Source organism: Apteryx rowi, unplaced genomic scaffold (assembly GCF_003343035.1).
Source record: "Apteryx rowi isolate R43461 unplaced genomic scaffold, aptRow1 scaffold_38, whole genome shotgun sequence".
Lineage (NCBI taxonomy): Eukaryota > Metazoa > Chordata > Aves > Apterygiformes > Apterygidae > Apteryx > Apteryx rowi.
Window position 1 is genome coordinate 24,070 of NW_020450307.1, and position 14,755 is coordinate 38,824.

Consider the following 14,755-nt stretch of genomic DNA (forward strand, 5'->3'; position numbering starts at 1 on the left):
CACGTGACKGCCCCGAAAACATCCCCGGGAGCTGGGTGCTGTGCACCGAACGGCCAAATCAAACGGGGCCCGAGCACGGTGGGCCGATGGGGCTGGCGGGGTGAGCTGGGGATATCGCCGGCTCCCTTGTCTATGTGGCTCTCTTGCATACAGTCTCCTGGGCCTGYCCGCGTGTCACGTGGGGGAACGTGGCACGTGGGGTGGCTCGGGGTTGTCAGATGGGCTGCTGCAGGCCCAGATAAGACCTCGGGCCTGAGTCTGGAGGCAGAAAATTCCTGGAATCCCAAAACAGTGGTTTTTAGCCCGCTTGTATATTAAAAAAACATGAAAGAAGCAAGTTGTCTTTTATCCTGCACTCTGCCTATTTGTGCTTGTCTGGCTTGCGCTGCAGCCAGGTCCTGCTCTGCCTGGGCTGGCAGGTCCCAGGTGCCAGCACGATTTTGGGTAAGAAATATCCCCTGCCTTCCTGAGTCAGCAGGCAGCCCAGGGCTGCTCCGAGGCTGCTCTTGCTACTTCCAGGTGACTCAGACTTGGGGAGGGGTTGTGTGCCTGGGTGCACAGGTTGTGTTAAGTGCTCTCCTCTGGAGAGGACACCCTCTAGTCTCTTCTGTGAGGCTTCTTTTCCCAGTGTGACTTTATAGATCACCGCCACCTGTTTTCTAGAGCGGAGTGTGTGACTAAAACATAGGTCTGAGAGAGTATTTCTAATTAATCTCGTTTGGAAGGGTCATTTGGACCCATTTCTTGCTCAACAGGGCCAACTTCAAAGTTTGGTCAGGTTGTTCGGGGTGCATTGTCCGGTGGTAAAATGGGACCATGAAGAGTGGGGTTGAGATGATGGGAGATGTTCTAACCCTAGGGAAGCTCTGATCGGTGGGGGGAGCGCTGCCTGGGAGAGGAATCGGTGCCCTGTCTGGGCAGGGCTGGCGAAAAGCCTGGGAAAGCCTGTATACGGCAGAGCATGGGCTCCTAAACTGGTCTGGGAGTGTGGGGAGGTCCAGGGCAGAGGGGGGACAGCCAGGCCCCCAAATCTAACCCTCCTCTCTTTCTTCTCCCTCCCGCAGATGACGGCTCGCCTGATGCTGGCAGTGGGAGGAGCAGTGCTGGGTTCCCTGCAGTTCGGCTATAACACAGGTGTCATCAACGCCCCGCAGAAGGTGAGAGCTAAACGGCATCGCCCATGGCCGCTCGTGCGATCACGTGCCCGTTGTCCCAGCAGCGGGCGTGAGGCAACTAGAGCCGTGGGCAGGGGCGCGCAACACCGCGTGTGCTGGCCCGAATGTGGCAACGCGCGCGGCGCGACACGGCGTTGCTGCAGCAAAACATGCCCCTTTCAACATGGCCCCGCGCTTGAAAACAAACACACCTACTTCCTACCTCCTGCATCCACTATGAGCCCGGCTAAAATAGTACATCCTGTTAGGCAGCTTATTGCCTCTAAGGGGATTTGTTAAGGAGTTATTTAGCTCTTGTGTTCCCAGGAGAATTAGTTTCCTCTCTGCTTAGCGTGTTGCTAAAGAATTCTGGGAACAAATATACATGCTCAGGAAGCCAAGGCTCTTTGGGTGGGATCTGGGTGACACTTAACCTCGGCCCTAGCAAAAATCTCAAAGCCAATTAGGCTCTTAGTCATCTCGGAGGCAGTGACCTCTCCATGGGCAGCTGAAGGAGCTGGTTGTTTTCCCACATGCGGGCGCGAGCCGGAGCCCCGACGCACTGGGGCACGCCGTGGGAACTGCAGCGCGCGCGCTCCGGTGTGGCTTCGCGGGGCGAGCAGCGGAGKAGTTTGCAGTGCGAGCAGGCCTGGGAGTGCTTACCCACACGGCCTCGGAGATCTCGATAACCGCCCCGGTGGGCTGCCTTAGGGAGGGGCAGGTAACTATTGCCCTGCTGGAGGCGACGCTCGGGAGGCTCCGAAATAGCTGTGAGGTGGGTCGGGGCTGCCAGGACTGTCCAGTCTCAGTTTGTCCCACCTCAGAGGAAGCGGAGCGCACCGAACCCTCGGTGCGTGCTGAGCTCTTCCACTCGCTTTCTGCCCCCGCGTTCTGCAGGGTGCTGGCGGCATCAGCTCCGGTTTCCAAGCTGCGGATGGAAGATTGCCTGCCTGCCTTCCCGCTCGCACCCTCCCGCGCTGCCCTCCCGCAGCCCTGCGGGCGTGTTTGGGGAGCTCAGTCACCCCTGACTCAGCAAGCGCAGGCGGCGGCTGCGAGGGCAGGTAAAGGCAGGACCGGCTCTTGCTTGGCGGTGGGGAGCCATGAACGAGGCCTTCTGGAAATCTTGCTTGGGTGACCGGCCGCCTCGCAGGAGCAGCCTGCGGGGCGCTTTCCTCCCTTGGTGGTACTTTGTGAGAAGAGCCTGGCGCAGGGGACGGGATCGTGGGGGACTGGCAGCAGCCGCTTTCCCCCAGGCTCTGGGGTTATCCCGGGGTTTTTCGCTAAGTTCAGGCTCGGTGGAGGGAATCAGGCCAGCTAGGGAGGTGGCGATGCACAGAAGTAACTGTCTTCAGTGGGAGAGATTGGGATCTTGCATGGCTCCRTGAAGGGAGGCTGAAGATCCTGCTTAGCTGGTGGTATAAAGGGGATGGGAAAGGGAGTGAGGGCACCTGGAGTTGTGGGGGCACAACRTAGATGTCAGATTTAAAAAAACAAACAACAACAAAAAAGCATCCCCCAAAGGAAGAGGGATAGACTTGGACTCTGGGGTTTGGGAAAGGCGAGATGAGGTGACAAGGCCTCAGAAATGACAGGTTGTGAGGGAAGGGGAATGAATAGCAGCAGATATTTGCTGGTTTTCATACTGTAACTAGCAGGTGCCGGGACCCCCTGGTGCCCAGGCATCTGGTAGGTACTTGGGAGCCTTGAGGAACTTGGGTTCCCCTCAACTGCACAGCGCTCTGAAGTTCTTAAGACCTGCGGAAGTTGAAGGTTCAGAAACCTTAATTTGTGCTCGTAACATGCCCGGGGCAAAGTAGACCTGCCGGGCTAAGGTGTCGAAAGACAAACCAGGGTCTAACTGCTGCTGTTCGCCTCGAAAGAACTGGCCCTTTCCGGGCTGCAGAGAGAATTAAAACATCAAAGCCCCTGGTGCACAATCCCAAATAATTARAAACACCAAGGCAGACTTCACACCGCAAGAACACTAATCCTATTACTGGCAGGATCCGCAAATGGGCTGCAAAATCTCCCGGCGCTGGCGTAAGGGACCCGAGGGCTGCGGAGAGCAGGGTGGGCAGCTCCCGCGCGAGGACGCGGGGACCGAAGGTTGCCTGGCCAAGCCGTCTGGGGCCGGCAGCTGGCTCCGCAGGGCTTGGCTTGGATGTGGTAGATGGGGCCGTGGGGGACGGCTTCTGCGGGCTGCTCGGGTCCTGGCAGTGCTAGTGTTTGGCCTGTAGCGAGGATGGAGAAGGGCAAGGTGGAGGTCGGAAAGCAGCGTTTGCCCACCCAGCCCAATGCCTGATACGGCAGCAGTGTCCGCTGAAGCGGCAGCGGGCTGGAAGAGTTTTGAAATGCAGCTTTCTGGCATCTGCTCCACTTTGCCCATCTCCTGAGGCTTGGAGCGAGGAATGCTCCTGACACGGAGCTGCGTGCTCGGAGCCCCGGGGGAGCAGATGCTCTGTAATTACCGCGTTGCRTCAGCGCTTTACCTGCGCGTCTCCAGCCTCGGCCCGGCCTGGAACGAGGACACGGTTCTTTTCCTTGTGCCTCTGTTTKCCGGAGGGCTGAGAGGTTTTTCTCTGGCCCATCTGGCAGAGTTCAGGCCCTGTTAGGAAGGGAGATGCTCGTCGCATTGAGGTGGGGTAGGGACGATCTGAGCTGCCCTAACAGGGTCTTTCCATGGAGCTCTTGCCAGGCTTGCTATTTGGGGAGGAACAGGGCCAGGTTGGATGGGTTTTTGGCAAGGAAGGGCTACGCTGAGAGGGGCCGCTTCAATTTGGAAGCGGGGGGGGAATCTCGCTATTGCAAGAGCCTGGCCTGTTGCGAGCTGCCAGGGCTCTTAAAGGCTGTGGGTGGTTTACGCCTTGACGGGGCAACGTGCAGCCACGAAGGAGAAGCCGTGACATGTCCACGCAGTACCCAGTCTCTGCCTGCCTTTCCGAGGGACCCGTCTGGGAGGCAGGACAGACTGGGGAAGCTGTGCGGGATGATCTCTTATTGCAGGCAGGACTCGAGGCCCTTCTCYGTGTCAGGAGGACACCCCAGCAGTGCAAGGGGAGGCAGGGGGGATTTCGTCCTGGGTAGTGCGATGCTCTGGGCACGGGAATTCATCTGCTGTGGCTGTGGGAGGTGAGGGCTGGAAAAGTTTGGGGGCTTTTAGCATGGAGAGGGAGACGGAGGGATTAGTGGCAGAGGAAGGTCAGGGCTGTGTTGGTGGAGGCGGCGGGGAGGACACGCAGGGGAAAGGAGTAGCGCTCACTGAGTCCTGCATCCAGAAAAGCCCCCGGGCTCTGTGTTTCCCGGTTGCTGGCCTTTCTCCGGCACGTGGATGAGATCCCTTCTGGTGCCAGCGTGGGTCCGTGCCCGCCCTCCCCATCCCTCCTCTCGGCGTTTGCGCAGAGCACCCTCTGCGCGCGCTGGCTCGGGGGAGAGGGGCTCGACGCACGCGTCCCCGCGGAGGGATTGCCATGCGATGGCCACGGCGACGCCGGCGCAGCGACGTCCGCCCGCGCCGGCCTCCTGCGGCTGGCCGCCGTTCAGAAAAGCCGGCTAAGAAAGCCTCCTTTCTTGCATGCTCGCCACCCAATTTGCGGTCCTCTTAATATAGTTCTGCCGAGTCTGCGCTGCTCAGACAGCTGCCTCTGTTCCTTGTGGGGCGTTAGTAGATCTGAAGCGTGGAGAGAAACGAGTGGAAAACTTTCGAATGGAAGAAAAAGGGTGCGAGTGAGAGACGGAGGGAAAAGCAGCCCCGTTGGGAAATGTGACTTTTTTCCCCCCCCCAGTGTGAGGGGCCTCTTATTCCGCGCTTCTCACTTTAAACCCCAAAGGGTATTTAATCTCTTCCTGCCCTCCTGAAAATCAGATCACATTGGAGTTTTCCGTCAGTACTTTTTGTAGAAAAAAATGGTGCCAGGAGGAAGGTGTGTTGTTTTTTTTTTTTTTTTTTTTTGTTTGACCCCTTGGGTCTCTCCAGTGCAGAGAGGGGCAACAGCAGAACCACAGCCCAGAGCAAACCAGGCCCTGGCCACGGTGACCTGGCCAGCTCCGGGGCATCAACAGCCATTTGGATTTTATTTTATTTTTTCCCCCTGCTTCTGGGGGATCTTTGGAGAGAGCTGGAGCTTTTGGGGTAGCTAGGGAGGAATTTAGAGGCTGCAAGGTTTGGCAGGCTGTGTAACTCCCCAGAGAGAGGGGGGCAGAGGTGCTGTCCTGGTTTTTGGACCTGTGTGACCCCCCCCCCCAACTTGGCTGCTTGATCCATCGAGAGCCTGGGCAGGGTGTCGCTGTACTTTGGGCACCCTGGATGCCCRGGGAGAGATTTCGGGGCAAGAGTTGGAGAAAACATAGAAAACTTCCCTCTCCCTCCCTGATAGATTGGGCCTAGTCGAGGGTGGCTTTGCCCTTGGGGTTTTTGGCTAGACTTCTGGGCAGGGCAGGGGATGAGAGCTCAGCTGCCCCGTCTTGCTGACAGGCGCGCCAAGGTCTTCCCGGCAGGATCAGGGCTCTCCCTTGCAGGCCTCCGACTCCCACCGGCCCCGGCTCGGAGTCACGTCGCCGCTTCCCTGCACGTCTCCCCGCGGGGCGGCAGCCCGGGGCTGGGGCCGGCCCTGCTCCGTGAGTCAGGGCTTGTGGCAGCTGCTCGAGGAGGCGCTGAAAGCCGAACGCGGATCTCGCCGGAGACGGCGACGGAGAGCGTTTCCAAACCGGCTTCTGGCAATCTAGTTATTTGCCATTCCTTGGAATCAGTAAAGCAATGAATCAGGGCCATCAGTGATGATAAAACCGCATGTACGTGCCCAAATGGGGATGGGCAACAGGCACTGATAAAGCTCAGGAGCGTATGGAGCTGTATCCCTGCCCAGGCTGATGTTTTAAACACTTGCTCCCTTTGGCAGAACGAACATCCATATCCCTAACAACGTTTTCATGGGTTTTAGGGATCAGGGCGTCAGGCTGTTCTTGAGCTCTTTTCCCAGATCAGGAGGTCAAAAAAAAATGACRCCCGTTTCCCAGGGTGTGCAGCAAGGAGGTGTCATCTCCGAGTCCAGCCGGGAGCCGGCCAGCTTTGCACGGTGTGCTTCGGGCAGCGGGGCTGTGCGACTGGCGCTCCTACACCACGAATAATAGTTAAAATGCTCTGCAGTTAGTTGTGTTGGTGACATTAGGACAGGAGGAAAAGGCCGGACATCAAAACCTCGAGGCAAAGCAGGCTGGGGTGACCTGGAGGCAGAGCAATGAAATCAGTTAAGCCTTGAAAGTCGAATAATTTGGGGGTTTTGTGAAGGCATCAGCTCTGAAGAAAGCACGTTACTGAAATTTAGAGTGAAGCACGTGATACGAATTGCGTTTCTTGTGCTGCCTCCGCTGGGGCTTTCACTTACAGTTAACAAAATGATGAAGTACTAGAAAACCAGAACTGATTGTGCAAACACTTGATTGAGGGCTGCAGCTTCACTCGCATGAATGACTCTGCTCGCTTCCTGCTCGGAAGTGGAGCGTATGCAAAGCCATCCGAAAYGGCGAGATACGATTTTATGTCCTACAGGAGCTTCCCTTGCTTTTCTGAGATCTTTGTTCCTTGCAGCCGGGCCTGTTTTTCTGTTATCAGGGACAGTGCYGCTGTACTAGCGACGTTGGGTGCTTTGCAGAGACAGCCCCAAACTTTCTAAAAYGGGAGGTTAGGTTACTCTGCTCGGCTGTAGTTAAATTTGCGGGGGGAGCAGGGGAGGATGTTTACAACAGCAGTACCRCAGCTCGGGAGCCGGTAACCCGTCGTCTGCAAGCTCCCCTAAGCGAGGACGGAGCATCRGTCTGGCCGCGCAGTATTAGCTCTCTAGGAGATCAAAAACAACCGGGTTTGGGTTTAGCAGGCCTCAAGCCGTGCGCCAGAACCAGCGTCGCAGCAAAACGCTAGAAATGAAGCCTGAGGGACCGTCCGGAGGGATGGGGGTTGCGCTCCTCCACCTCCAGCGGCCTGGACACCTTTGCCATCTTCCTCCAGCGTCTCCGTCCGCCTCCCTTCCAGCACGCTGCCCCGTGTGTYGCAGGACGGAGACCTCGATCCCCCCGTGGCCCCTTCGCTCTGCATGCCCCTTGCATCCTACCTGCCCTCGGCGAGCCGGGGAGGCGCGCGACCTTCCCGCGGCAGCTTCAGAGGCTTTTTGCCGGTGCGGAGCCTCGGCGGGGCGAGACCAGAACCTGCCCGGCCGCATTTTCCCCGCGCATCCCATCGCGTTTCCTCCCCGAGCGGAGCCGCGCCGTCAGCCCGCTGCTGGCCTGCAGCTGGGTGGCTCCCGTCTAGTGGAAAGCAGAGAGCGCTACGTTTCATCGGAGCGTGCCTGCAAAGCCGGGCTTGCTCCGTGACACATTATCTTGTGACGGAGGAAGAGCYGGGCCAAGCCTCGTGACTGAGGCTTGCGGGCCGAGGCTGGGCCGATGGGAAACTGCCTGCAGTCTGTAGGTGGCTGGGCTGAGGCCTAGGAATTTGTGGCACGGGTGATGCAGATGAAATCTTGGGCAGAGGCAGCGGAGGCGGCCTTGCAGTTAGCAGCTAGGTAGAGCTCCTCGCTTTGAAGGGCGTTTTTCTCCGCTCTGGCATTAGCCTGAGTGCCGGCGGCAAAGATGCTTCAGTCCCAGGTGGTCCCAGCACCAAGCTGTTCGTGCCGCGACATCCGTAGCGGGATCGCCGCCCCCGGGGGGCGGAGGTGCAGCCCTCTGCGGGGAGGAGCAGGATCACAGCGGGACGCGACGGGGTGAGGAACCTCCTTCCCCACCGAAACTGGAAGGGGAATTTCAGCCGGCGGAGTAGGATGCCAGGTTTAACGCCCAGCCCTCGTGAGCAGCAGCGTGTGAGCGCGGCCTGGACGTTATGTCTGGGCTGACACACACCGGGCTGCAGCGTCGGGGCTGGAGACCGCAAGCGACCGTGGTATCCGCTCCACTTCAAAAGCGGGCCTGGGCRTAGCTCTGCATCTCTCGGCCGAATGAACCCTTTCTTGCAGCGCGAGCGAAAAAGGCCGCTCCTGCGGTGAGCCTGAGCCTAGGAAAACCTGCGTTCAGGTGTGCCGCAGCCTTCCCGGGCRAACTTTGGCCTGTGACTGTGCTCAGTGATGTTTGGAGTCTGGTTTGCTGAAGGTTGCGTCAGTAGATCTGTTGCATCCAGCGTCACGACGGGKGCCTTGTTAGTCCCACACGCGAAGCCGCAGACACGTCTTTCTAGAAGAAATGCTGCGCTCAGAGGCGTCTGCGTGGTCAGGGCAGGATGTAAACACGAGAAGAGCTGAGCAGCGCGGCACGGCACGGTCTTATCCACAGGAGATGCCAGCGAGCGTCTCTTGGCGTCAACGTGGGGCAACGGTTAGTGAGTCTCATCCTGTGGTTTGATTTCTCCCCCCGCCCTTGCAGGTGATTGAAGACTTCTACAACCGCACCTGGTTATACCGATACGATGAGCCCATCAGCCCCGCCACCCTCACCACGCTCTGGTCCCTCTCCGTCGCTATATTCTCCGTCGGAGGCATGATTGGATCCTTCTCCGTGGGGCTTTTTGTCAATCGCTTTGGCCGGTAAGCACCAAGCACGCGGGACCTGTGCGGCCCTCCCCCAGGGCCCCAAACCCACGTTGGCCCTTCAGGCCACACAAAGCACCGCCTCAGAGCTGTTCCCATGACAAAATCGCCGCAGTTTTCTCCTCAAACGGCTGTGTCACCTCCTCACGCAGCGGGAGCCTGCAGGAGGCAGGAACGGGCTCGGTGGTTCATGCCTTGCCCGTGAGGCCATTCTTCTACCCTCAGTAGCTTGTCACCACCTGCCCTGGGAGCTGGCAAGCCCTCCTTGCCCTGCCTCCTCCAAGGCTTGGCCTGCTGCAGGGCTGAGCCCTTCGTGCAAGCCAAGCGCTTGTAGTCCGTCCCTTAATAGCTTCTCCGTTGGCCTCTTCCAAGTCTGCTGTTTCAAATCAGCTCGTGTCAAAAGCCGTGCTGTGTTTTGGTCCCTAGGGCAACATCTGTTTGAGCGTCTTGCTGTCAAAGGGGAGCATCGCTCTTCTCTTAATGAACCCTGCCAGCRCTTCCGTTTCTCAGCAGCCTGGAGCCTCGTGCTTGCGCTTTCTCAAGGGCTGTGGAGGCCAGTTGTGAGCCCCATGCAGTGCTTACGCTCGCTGGCTTCAGCTTTGGATGCTTTTCCGCAGGGGAAACGTTCTCTAGCTCAGCCTCACAAGGATGCAAACGATAACCATGACGGAAGGCCTTTCCTGGGCTGATTTCCGTGCACTTAGGGTTTAAGGGTGACACCGTTGTCTCCCTGGTGATATTTTTTCTCCCTTTTGCGCATCAGGTAGCTCAGATGAACCGACCAACTGCCTCCATTTCACTTGCAGCTTCCCCTGCTGCTCTGTTCCTCACCTCGCGCTCCCGCTATTGTAGCTCTCGCCGATGCTGTCAGCAGTTGCTTGCTGTCCATGCCTAGGCTTTGGACACCTCCCTCCTGCCCAGAACTGATGTTTGGGTCCATGCAGTTAAACAGCACCTTTCGATAACCCGTTAGCTTCGCTGACACCCGCTTCCCGTGGTCCTCACCACCTTCTTTCCTTGCCTCCCCAGGCGAAACTCCATGCTGATATCCAACGTTCTCGCCTTCCTCTCTGCCGTCCTCATGGGCTTCTCCAAGATGGCCTCCTCCTTCGAGATGCTCATCCTCGGCCGCTTCGTCATCGGCCTCTATTCCGGCCTCACCACCGGCTTCGTGCCCATGTACGTGGGCGAGGTGTCGCCAACCGCGCTGCGGGGYGCGCTGGGGACCTTCCACCAGCTCGGCATCGTCGTGGGCATTCTCATCGCGCAAGTAAGTGCTGCCCAGGCGGTCTGTCCATGCCAGCTACAGTGCCGTTTCCGGAGAATCGCCTGAAGTTTCCTGTCTTTGTTACTGATGTCGCACCGCTCTGGATCTGCAGAGCCCTCGGACGAGGCAGTGGAAGAGAGCTCGAGGCTGTGGGTCTGCAAGCAGAAGCGGCATCGCGCTCCCACGAGCGGAAGCGTTTCCCTGGCTCAGGGCTGCCCTAGCGACAGTGTCGACCTTGTAGCCCGCTGTCTGCGGGAACTGGGGTTTAGTGCAGTAACACGGTGTTGCACGTGCTGTGTCTTGGCACAGACGCTCCGAAGGAGCCGGAAGGGATAGATCTAGGGCCCCGTGGGCACAGGGAAGTCGTGTTTGGGACGTGGTCTCTGCAGGGCCACCCAGACACAGCATGACTCTCTCTGCCCCTCTGCTAGGCGCGCTACGAGATCGGGACACCCACGGGTGTCCCAAGCGGCGGGTTTGGATTCGGTCTGCTGCAGGCTAGGCAAGGGGGCAAGGAAGGCCCTGTCGCACTCACGTGGCTCAACCCCTCTTGTTCGCAGGTGTTCGGGTTGGACTTAATCATGGGAAACGACTCGCTCTGGCCGCTGCTCCTGGGGTTCATCTTTGTCCCTGCCCTGCTGCAATGCATCATCCTGCCCTTCGCCCCCGAGAGCCCCCGCTTCCTGCTGATCAACCGCAACGAGGAGAACAAGGCCAAGAGCGGTGAGTGAGCCCCTCCCTGAGCTCATCCCGCCGTGTAYGGGGGCCCTCAACCACTCCTAACCTGGCCTCCCTCTCTCCCCTCAGTCCTAAAGAAGCTCCGGGGCACAACAGACGTCAGCAGCGACCTCCAGGAGATGAAGGAGGAGAGCCGGCAGATGATGAGAGAGAAGAAGGTCACCATAATGGAGCTCTTCCGCTCCCCCATGTATCGCCAGCCCATCCTCATCGCAATCGTGCTGCAGCTGTCCCAGCAGCTCTCGGGCATCAACGCGGTGAGTGGGGGGCGCGCGCRGCGCCAGGTGCCGTGGGTCACCTTGTTTCGCCCAGGCGTGAGAGCCTTGGATCGTGCTGGGTCCGAGTCGGTCCCTTCCGCATCAGTGCCAGCCCCAAGCTGCGCCCCGGCCCCTTCCCTCATGGCGCATCCCTTCCTTTTGTAGGTTTTCTACTACTCCACCAGCATCTTCGAGAAGTCTGGCGTGGAGCAGCCCGTCTACGCCACCATCGGCTCCGGGGTGGTGAATACGGCTTTCACAGTTGTTTCGGTGAGTTTTAGCCCTTCTGGAGCAAAATGCACCCGTGACAGGGTGCCTTGGATGCGACCTCGGGACGCGGAGCAGCTGCCGGGAGGTGCTGGCTGAAAGCACTGGCAAGGAAGCGTCCTGCTAAGTTAACCCCAAATCCAGCGCCTCTCCTCCCCAGACGAGGAGGTAGTGCTGCCTCCTGCCAGCGCACCGGTGGCCCGGCCCGCTGCAGCCCTTGGGCTGTCCCTGTCCCCGCGTCCTCTGCGGCGGCGTTCAGCCCCGATTTCACGCGGCCCGTGGGCGCGGGGCCTTTTGCACGGAGGCTCCCAGCACCCGCAGGCTGGGCTGGCGGGCTGGGGCTGGCGCGTGTGCGAGGCGCTCCCGGGGAAGGTGGGTCCTGGGGGGAGAGAAGGGGGCTTTTCCCCAGCCTGGGGACCTGCTGACGGACACGTGTCTCCCATCCTGACAGCTGTTCGTGGTGGAGCGGGCCGGACGCAGGACCCTTCACCTCATCGGCTTGGCGGGGATGGCGGGGTGCGCGGTGCTCATGACCATTGCCCTGACGCTGCTGGTGAGTGATGGGGGCTGAGGGGCACCTGGGGACGGGGAGGGTTGGATGACCTTGCGGTCATCGCTTACAGGGGAGATTTGGCCGAAGAGGAGGAAGTCCTTCCTCCTCGCAGGGATGACGGCGTATTGCTGAGTGGTCCCCACTGCCCAGCTCTCTGATGGGGTCTCGGAAACCAATCTCTAATCTGGAGAAACCATGTCTCCTCGTGACTTCTGCCAACACCACCCTGTTGCCTGCAGTTCTGGCCAGATGCTTCATCCATCCCCAGCCCAGCTGAACAACACTTACCAACCTTCTCTCTCTTCTCTGGACTAGGACCAAATGCCCTGGATGTCCTACCTCAGCATCGTTGCCATCTTCGGGTTCGTGGCCTTCTTTGAGATTGGTCCAGGCCCCATCCCCTGGTTTATCGTGGCAGAACTGTTCAGCCAAGGTCCTCGTCCCGCTGCCTTCGCGGTCGCCGGGTTGTCCAACTGGACCTCGAACTTCATCGTGGGCATGGGCTTCCAGTACATCGCGGTAATCATCTGCCTGGCTCCTGGGGGGCGCAGGGTGGGGGAGGATGGGGCACGGTTGAAGGGAAACTACGTCCTGTTCCAGGCTGGCCTGATTTTCTAGGCAGCAAGTGGGGGCAGGACAGTCACTAGGTCACAAGTCCCAAGGTCACAAGGCTGTGGTGCATCGTTTTGTCCCTAAAATYGGTTAGCAGACGCGGCTGCGCTCCAGCAGACCCAGCAAAGCGCCTGGGTTTCGCCAGCTCCGTCCGCGCACTCACCGCTCCACCTTCTCTCTCCTTTCAGCAACTCTGCGGCTCCTACGTCTTCATCATCTTCACGGTGCTGCTAGTCCTCTTCTTCATCTTCACCTACTTCAAGGTGCCGGAGACGAAGGGCCGGACCTTCGACGAGATCGCGTCTGGCTTCCGTCAGGGGGGCGCGAGCCAGAGCGACAAGACCCCGGACGAGTTTCACAGCTTGGGTGCCGACTCCCAGGTCTAACCGGCCCACGGCTCATCCCGGCTCCTCCGAGCCTCCTAACTTCTCTCCTGAGTGTTTTTAATGCTTGTACAGAAACCAGGAAGGAGGGAGCGGGGGTCTGGCTCTTGTGCATACGTTCCTTCTCCAGACTCCCCCACCGGCCGCCTGGTTTATCGGTGACAGACTGACACATTTTTTTGCTAGGAACGATGGTAGCTGGTTTTATGTCCAGGATTTCAAAGCCGATAGATTCAGAAGCAATGACTAATGTTTTAAAGCCAACCAAGCAGTGTCCGCCAGCCTCGGTGAGCAGGAGGGCAGCTCCCTTTTTAATGAAGCGATAGGTTATTTAACGAGAAATCACATAGCAGAAGTTTTTAAAGCTGGAAACTTTTTAACATTCTAATCGTAGAAAAACAAATCACGTAATTTGACTAAGTCTAAAACAACAAAAAAGCATTTTTTTTTAAATTTTGAAACGAGTTATTTTTTAAAACAGTCTAAGATTTCATCCCCCGCTGTGGGTTCGTGGATGGGGATTCCCTTCCCTCCGGGAACGGGGGGAGCCTTGGGGCACAGTGGAGGACGGGAAGGTCCGTAGACACAGTCCTGCTCCTCGGCRGCTGCAGTCGGGCGCTGGACCCGAGTGTGTCCCCAGGAGAAGGTTGGAAAGGTCACTAGTACTGTAGTAGGTTGCGGAGCGCCGTCTCCCTTTGTACAGCCTCCGGCAGTAGTTCCCGGCTTTTCTAGGTGAGGGCTCTGTCTCCGGCCTCRCACGCTTCCTTGCCCGAATTAGCCGTTCCTCGCTGGCCGTGTGCTCCGGGTGGGCCGAGACGTCTCCCAGGGAGGAGGGCGGCCATCCGCCGGAGGGCAGGGCGTCTCTTTGGGTGTAATCTCGGCAATGTTTGCCTCATCGGTCAATCGCGGCACGAGGYGCCGGCAGGCGGGCGCGGGGAGAGGCCTCGCTACGGAAAACCCGGTGGCAAACAGCAGAAAGGAACAGCAGCCGCGGCCTTCCCCGGCGCGACGGCGTCCCCGCGAAGCCGAAGCGCTACGTTTACAGGAGCGGCTGACGGCCCCACGCTACCGCGAACCCGCCCATCGCTATCGCGTTAAGTCCCGGACTCACAGAAATTCATCATTTGGATACCTACATTTCCTGCTCTGTGTATAAACTGGAAGATATTTATATATATATTTTTGTTCAATGGTGTTAATAGTAGACATTAAGTTATAGTGTTTCTGATTGACAAAGTACTGTAAATATTCTTGAAGTATATTCACACTGTATAATGTATACAAAAAGGTACAGATACAAAGGTATAGTTTCTATAGCAACTGTAAGAAAGGCTTGTACATGGTTAGGACGACTTTTGTATAGTTAATTACCTGCACTGTAGTTGTATCTATTGCACTGAATTTTAGTCTTTAGTATATTAAAAACAAAAAATACTGTCCTTTTAAAACAAAACTAAAAAAAAAAACCAAAAAAACACAAAAAACAGCCCTTTCCCCCGAGTGCATCTGTCAGAGGAGCTAATGGCACACTCCCAAAGCCACAGGCAGTTATTTAATAGTGKTTTTTTGTATTTATTTGTCTGTTTTTAAAGGGGCTACACTGACCACACTTGAAAGAAAATAAAGGTAGGGGGAAAAAAACACCCGCCCCACGACAAACTCATCGCGTCTCCGTGCGCGGCACGATGGCTGGCGAGCGCGCGCACGTTGGTTTTTTTTTTATTATAAAACAGATAACCTGAAACCAAGTGCCAAGAGCAAGGCGTGTGGTGTGCTAACAATAAACGGGACTGTATGCAGCGACCCACCCTGCGGCGTGGCGTGCACTTATTTCGGCCGGGATCGCGGCCGAGCGCGTGACCTTCCCCTGCCAAAACCCGTCTTCCTCCCGGCGCCGTTCCCTCCTCCGGGCCGGGCCGGCGCAGGCTTGAGCCCGGAGAGAGAYGCTGCCAAGAC

The 14,755-nt window shown here is 58.0% G+C and overlaps 1 protein-coding gene across 1 annotated transcript; it reads left to right on the top strand.

Annotated features, from left to right (window-relative positions):
• Positions 1 to 282: 282 nt before the first annotated feature.
• On the top strand, positions 283 to 14,607 carry SLC2A1 (solute carrier family 2 member 1). Its single transcript, XM_026074062.1, has 10 exons — positions 283 to 444; positions 1,065 to 1,157; positions 8,559 to 8,719; positions 9,752 to 9,992; positions 10,550 to 10,712; positions 10,797 to 10,984; positions 11,150 to 11,254; positions 11,703 to 11,804; positions 12,120 to 12,323; positions 12,605 to 14,607. Exons 1-10 carry the CDS (start codon positions 325 to 327, stop codon positions 12,800 to 12,802), a joined length of 1,575 nt encoding a protein of 524 aa, XP_025929847.1. The 5' UTR covers positions 283 to 324; the 3' UTR covers positions 12,803 to 14,607.
• The last annotated feature ends 148 nt before the right edge of the window (positions 14,608 to 14,755 follow it).